Source organism: Saccostrea echinata, unplaced genomic scaffold (genome assembly GCF_033153115.1).
Source record: "Saccostrea echinata isolate AGI-Se365-2 ecotype Australia unplaced genomic scaffold, CSIRO_AGI_Sech_v1 ptg000007l, whole genome shotgun sequence".
Taxonomy (NCBI): domain Eukaryota; kingdom Metazoa; phylum Mollusca; class Bivalvia; order Ostreida; family Ostreidae; genus Saccostrea; species Saccostrea echinata.
In genome coordinates, this window is record NW_026889756.1 from 2,983,924 (window position 1) to 2,989,923 (window position 6,000).

General features: G+C 36.1%; 2 protein-coding genes across 2 annotated transcripts; both read right to left on the reverse strand.

Moving 5' to 3' along the window:
* Positions 1 to 1,038: 1,038 nt before the first annotated feature.
* On the reverse strand, positions 1,039 to 1,833 carry LOC133180635 (putative ankyrin repeat protein RF_0381). The gene has a single exon (XM_061315106.1). It carries the CDS (start codon positions 1,831 to 1,833, stop codon positions 1,039 to 1,041), a length of 795 nt encoding a protein of 264 aa, XP_061171090.1.
* A 14-nt stretch (positions 1,834 to 1,847) lies between these two features.
* Positions 1,848 to 2,838, reverse strand: LOC133180636 (ankyrin repeat, PH and SEC7 domain containing protein secG-like). Its single transcript, XM_061315107.1, has 2 exons — positions 2,020 to 2,838; positions 1,848 to 1,913 (listed from the first exon to the last, which is right to left on the reverse strand). The coding sequence occupies exons 1-2, from the start codon at positions 2,836 to 2,838 to the stop codon at positions 1,848 to 1,850; spliced, it is 885 nt and encodes a 294-aa protein (XP_061171091.1).
* Positions 2,839 to 6,000: the final 3,162 nt, after the last annotated feature.

The window sequence follows — 6,000 nt, forward strand, 5'->3', positions numbered from 1 at the left end:
TTTAGTGGCATCTTTTAAAAATCTTCTCAAGAACCACTTTGTCAGAGAAGTTGAAACTTATGTGAAGCATAATATATAAAGTGTAGGTTGATTTTATTCAGACCATGACCCTCGGGAGAATGATGGGGCTACAATAGATGATCAAAGTTTTACATAGGAATACATACAGAAAATATTTTTAAAAATCTTCTCAGGAACAACAAACCCATGATTTGTGATGATTATATGGAAGCATACTCAGGTAGTGTAGAATTCATGGCCCCCGGGGCTAGGGTGGGGTCACAATGAGCTATCAAATTTTTACATAGGAATGTATAGGAAAATTCTTTAAAATCTTCTGAAGATCAGCAAAGCAATGATTAGTCATATTTATATGGAAGCACTGTTCATGTATTGTCATGTGACATGTATCGATGGACGACAATATGTGCAGTGAGGGTAGGTACACATTGTCGCCGACGAGACGACAACACGACAATATGTACCGTCAAATTGCGCTTCATGAATTAGAATACGAGACACGTCAGTGTGATTTACACATCAATTACATTTTACAAACTACACCCCCCCCAAAAAAAAAATCAAAAAAAAAAATCTTTAACCAACAATATCTGTGGGGCAATAATATGTGTAGTGAGGGTAGGTCAGCGACAATGTGTACATGTGTAACTTTTCAGACGACGACAATATGTTCCGATAGACGACAATATGTGCAGTGAGGGAAGGTACATATTATCGCCGCCGACAATATGCACACGGCGAAAATAAGCAATGTCACAAGGTCAAACATGAAATGAGGAGAGGTTTAAAAATCTCGGATTCCAAACATTTTTTTCTTTAAGACTTTTATTGAGGAATTAAGGCATTCCTTTCGTTTTTTCCTCGTTGTACTTAAAAAAATTGTGTAAAGAATATTTGCTAAACTGGGGAACTTAAACAAAGAAGCGATAAATGAAGCATTTTGAAAACTTAAGTCTACAAAATCAATTAAACGAAGAAATAAGTCCTATTACATGTAGTATTAAAAGATATCTAGTTTCAACTCATACAACACAAGTTGCGAACAGTTTTAAGATTAGATTTCTTCCTTGTTTCTTTTAAGCCTTTACCCGAGAGAAAAGTGACTAAATCAATTTTACTTTCCCGGGCTGCATCATGTAAAGCATTCTCTCCATAATTGTCTTTGACATCTAGTAAATGAGGATAAGTATTGACCAAGTACTTACACATATCTAGTTTTCCGTTCACACAACATTGGTGAAGCACAGTTTTCCCATCACCTCTTTTAGTTTCGATACTTAAGCCTTTTCCCAACAGAAAATTGAAAAGTTCAATGTTACCTCCAAAGGCTGCATCATGTAAGGCAGTCCCTCCATCATTGTCTTTGACATCTAGTAAATGAGGATTAGTATTGGTCAAGTACTTACACATATCTAGTTTTCCCTTCATACAACATAGTTGAAGCACAGTTTTCCCATCACTTCTTTTGGTTTCGATACTAAAGCCTTTTCCCAACAGAAAATTGAATAATTCAATGTTACCTCTAAGGGCTGCATCATGTAAGGCAGTCCCTCCAACACTGTCTTTGACATTTAGTAAATGAGGATAAGTGTTGACCAAGTGCTTACACATATCTAGTTTTCCGTTCATACAAGAATGGTGAAGCACAGTTGTCCCATCACTTCTTTTGGTTTCGATACTAAAGCCTTTTCCCAACAGAAAATTGAATAATTCAATGTTACCTGCAAAGGCTGCATTATGTAAGGCAGTCCTTCCAACATTGTCTTTGACATTTAGTAAATGAGGATAAGTGTTGACCAAGTGCTTACACATATCTAGTTTTCCGTTCATACAACATTGGTGAAGCACAGTTTTGCCATCATTTCTTTTGGTTTCGATGTCAAAGCCCTTTTCTATCAGAAATTGAAATAAATCAATGCTACCTTCCCAAGCTGCATCCTGTAGAGCATTCTCTCCATTTTTGTCTTTGATATGTAGTAAATGAGGATAAGTATTGACCAAGAACTTAGACATATCTAGTTTTCCGTTCATACAACATAGGTGAAGCACAGTTTTCCCATCACTTTGTTTGGTTTCTATACTAAAGCCTTTTCCCAACAGAAAATTGAATAATTCAATGTTACCTCCAAAGGCTGCATCATGTAAGGCAGTACCTCCATGATTGTCTTCGACATTTAGTAAATGAGGATAAGTGTTGACCAAGTGCTTACACATATCTAGTTTTCCGTTCATACAACATAGGTGAAGCACAGTTTTCCTATCACTTCTTTTGGTTTCGATACTAAAGCCTTTTCCCAACAGAAAATTGAATAATTCAATGTTACCTCCAAAGGCTGCATCATGTAAGGCAGTCCCTCCATCATTGTCTTTGACATTTAGTAATTGAGGATAAGTGTTGCCCAAGTGCTTACACATATCTAGTTTTCCGTTCATACAACATAGGTGAAGCACAGTTTTCCCATCACTTTGTTTGGTTTCAATACTAAAGCCTTTTCCCAACAGAAAATTGAATAATTCAATGTTACCTCCAAAGGCTGCATCATGTAAGGCAGTTCCTCCAACATTGTCTTTGACATTTAGTAAATGAGGATAAGTGTTGACCAAGTGCTTACACATATCTAGTTTTCCGTTCATACAACATAGGTGAAGCACAGTTGTCCCATCACTTCTTTTGGTTTCGATACTAAAGCCTTTTCCCAACAGAAAATTGAATAATTCAATGTCACCTCCATTGGCTGCATCATGTAAGGCAGTCCCTCCATCATTGTCTTTGACATCTAGTAAATGAGGATAAGTGTTGACCAAGTACTTACACATATCTAGTTTTCCGTTCATACAACATTAGTAAAGGACAGTTTTGCCATCATTTCTTTTGGTTTCGATGTCAAAGCCCTTTGCCAACAGAAAATTGAATTTGCGTCTAGAAGATTTAATACTCTTTGTATTGCGCGTGTGTGAACGAATACTTCCCTGATGTTTTGTTCTTGATCTTCCAAGGCAACTCTTGTTGTATCTAAATATATATCCAGAGGAATGTTTGAATTAAATTGCATAATTTACGTCAAAAAAGCTTGTTTTTGTTATTTTTAATTTTCATTTCTTTAATACTTGTTTCTGTATCTGTATTAAAATAAAAATAATATGACCCAAGGCTTACCAATCTTTGCTCTGACGTTATTCTCTGAAAGAGGAAACATAATATGAATTAGATTGTTTCATTGTTCTTTATAGATGCATCTTTTTAAGTCAGTTCAACTATGACTTTAACTTTTCCATCGTAAGTTTCCCTTACTTATGCAGCATTATACCCTTATCACCTGCATCTGGGGGTATATCTCTCATTGATTCGATACGCAAGAGTATGCTCTACGTATGAACAATTTCTAATACGAGGTAAGTTATTGACAAACAAGGTCATGAAACAAGAATATCAACTGTCTCGTTTAAAATCATAATTTCGTAAGTTCTATGGTCGATACATTGACTTTGTCAGCAAATACAATTTATCGTTGTATGCTGACTGACGTTTTTCATAGTAATTGTTAGGCCATTATTTACACACTGAATCGCCGACGGATTTTTCCGTTATTTACCAATCATGTCAAGGAGCACAAAGCGGGTTTGACCGGTCGGAAGGGGATGCTCACTCCTCCATGACATCTGATCCCACCTATGCTTTTAGAGGTCCGTGTTTGCTCTGCTCCCGATTTGTATTCTTTTGATGGACTTGAATACTGTTCGTTATTTCCATATTTCATCCGTATAATACTTATAATCCAAGAGATATTTCAACTATACTACATAACTTTAAAAAAAGCCTTCTTTCATGCGTTTGTGTTTTCTGTTATGACGTTTCACAGCCTATAAATTATCTTTTATTTTGGGACATATTGCATATGTCTTTTTTTTCGTAGGAAAAAACAGAGAAGTGTACAATTCATCCTCCGATATGAATGAACACTCTTCCAAATTAATTAATCGTATTTAATTGTGTTATGATTCTCAATATACACGATACAGGTACCGATATTAGGTTTACTGAAAATTTACATTCATTTAAAAATATACGGACCAAAAACTTTATAAGGTATAAAAAGAACTCGTGTATCTAAAGTGAGAGCAATGCTAGCTGGTCTGTGAGAGAGATTTGAAATATTTAAGTGCAAACGAAGCAAGAAGCAAAATATACTGAAAGGAAAAAGAAACGCAGGTTAAACTTTTTAGGTGAAATAAGGTTATATATTTCAGACGTATTTTCCAGTTTTCCTATCTAACGTTTAATATCATCTTTGATATTGTAACCAAAATTTCATTCGATTTTTTTTCAATAATTCATAAGTTATTTAAACTCATATGACGGTATCCCCCAAATGTGAAAAATGAAAATTTTCATTATCTCACATGTCTCACTCGCGCATCAGTCAAAGCCTTGATTCTCCTATGCATGGAGTTCATCAGTGTGTTTATCCTTCTAATAGGGATATTATTCAACCCTTCCGAAGATTAGCCCTTAGTTGATTGAGACCAGCTTCAATATTTTAAACCCTATCCTCCACGTAGTCCCACAGATGGTTGATGCGAAAAAGGTGGACTTAAAGAGACCAGTCAAGTGGATAAATGTGATTTTTTGCGAGAAAATCTTGACAAACTCTTGCAGCATTAGGAGGGGGGTTAACATGCCCCCCAAAATAGGCAAACTACGCACGCATGCGAGTGTTAGAGGAACACTAACGTAAAGTTGACGGGCTAACAAACCAAAATCGCGCTATCGATTTCCTTCGGTTTTGGGGTGAATATAACGATTACGATAGCCTGTTGTATTAATAGCAGTTTTAAGGTATTGTGATGGTGGTTATACAGGTGGCAGGGTTAATAGCCCGATCATGACGTGGCGCTGATACGCGTCAATGTCATCGTCACGGTTGGTTAGACACCTTGCTACGCCCTCTCTGAGGACGGGTAACACGTTCTATTGTGGAAAAATTCACAAAAAACTGCACGGAAACCTGTCGTTGACATTGTCCTTACTTAGGCAATGCAATAGCCAGACCCAAATATCACACTGAATATTTTCTTTATTATTTATATAATTTCTAGACCGAAAAATCGGAATCTGTTTAAATACATAAAGAGTAATACAGAAAATTTATACCCCAAAATTTTTCGATCAATTCTTTTTCCCGTTTGGGATCCAATTGTTCTGTTTTGATTAAGTCTACTGATGGTTGATATTTGGAAACGCCAAGGAACGTATCCAGTTCTGTCGCAATTTTGCGGATGTCATCGAACTCGTTTTGAAAATCTGCATCAGACATGTCTATTTCAACAGCGTGTCCGAAATGTTTGTTTCTGATCAGCCTTAGACGTTCGATATTTGCCGATACACTCCTATCTGTTTGGTCTGGATTATTACCCCAACCTTGATTGTGTGCAGGTAGGTTAGTCACATTACGCAAAAGAGTATAAAGCAAAGATATATCAATATCTGAATAATTTCCCAATGGCCTGTAAGTTTTTGTCGGTTGCGGAAATATTATACATGTATCAGTTTGTGATTTACAGAGCGGATTTCTGTTCTGTGTTTTTAACCAACGTTTAACCGCTTTAGAAAGGTTAGTTGCTGGAACCTCTCTGAGAAGTACTTCCCTCATGACGTCAGCACAGGGCCCCAGTATCAGATGGAAGATCCGTGCTCGGTTAGTTGTTTGAGGTGTAGCGGCATACTTCGAATGGGACATGATCTGGTTTGTATTTGTTCTCTAACTACCTTTATTGCTCTGAAAAAAAATAATTTTATCTATCAATGTGTATTTATTTCTTAGTTTGTGATATATATAATTATACATAATTAATTTTCCTAATTTGATATGGAATTTTTACTGACTAGTTGATGCTCAATTGGTTGAAGACGGCATCTTGATTCAGAACTAATTCCAAACCTTTTCTTTCAGAAAAAGACAAATTTGGCCCCATTTAAAA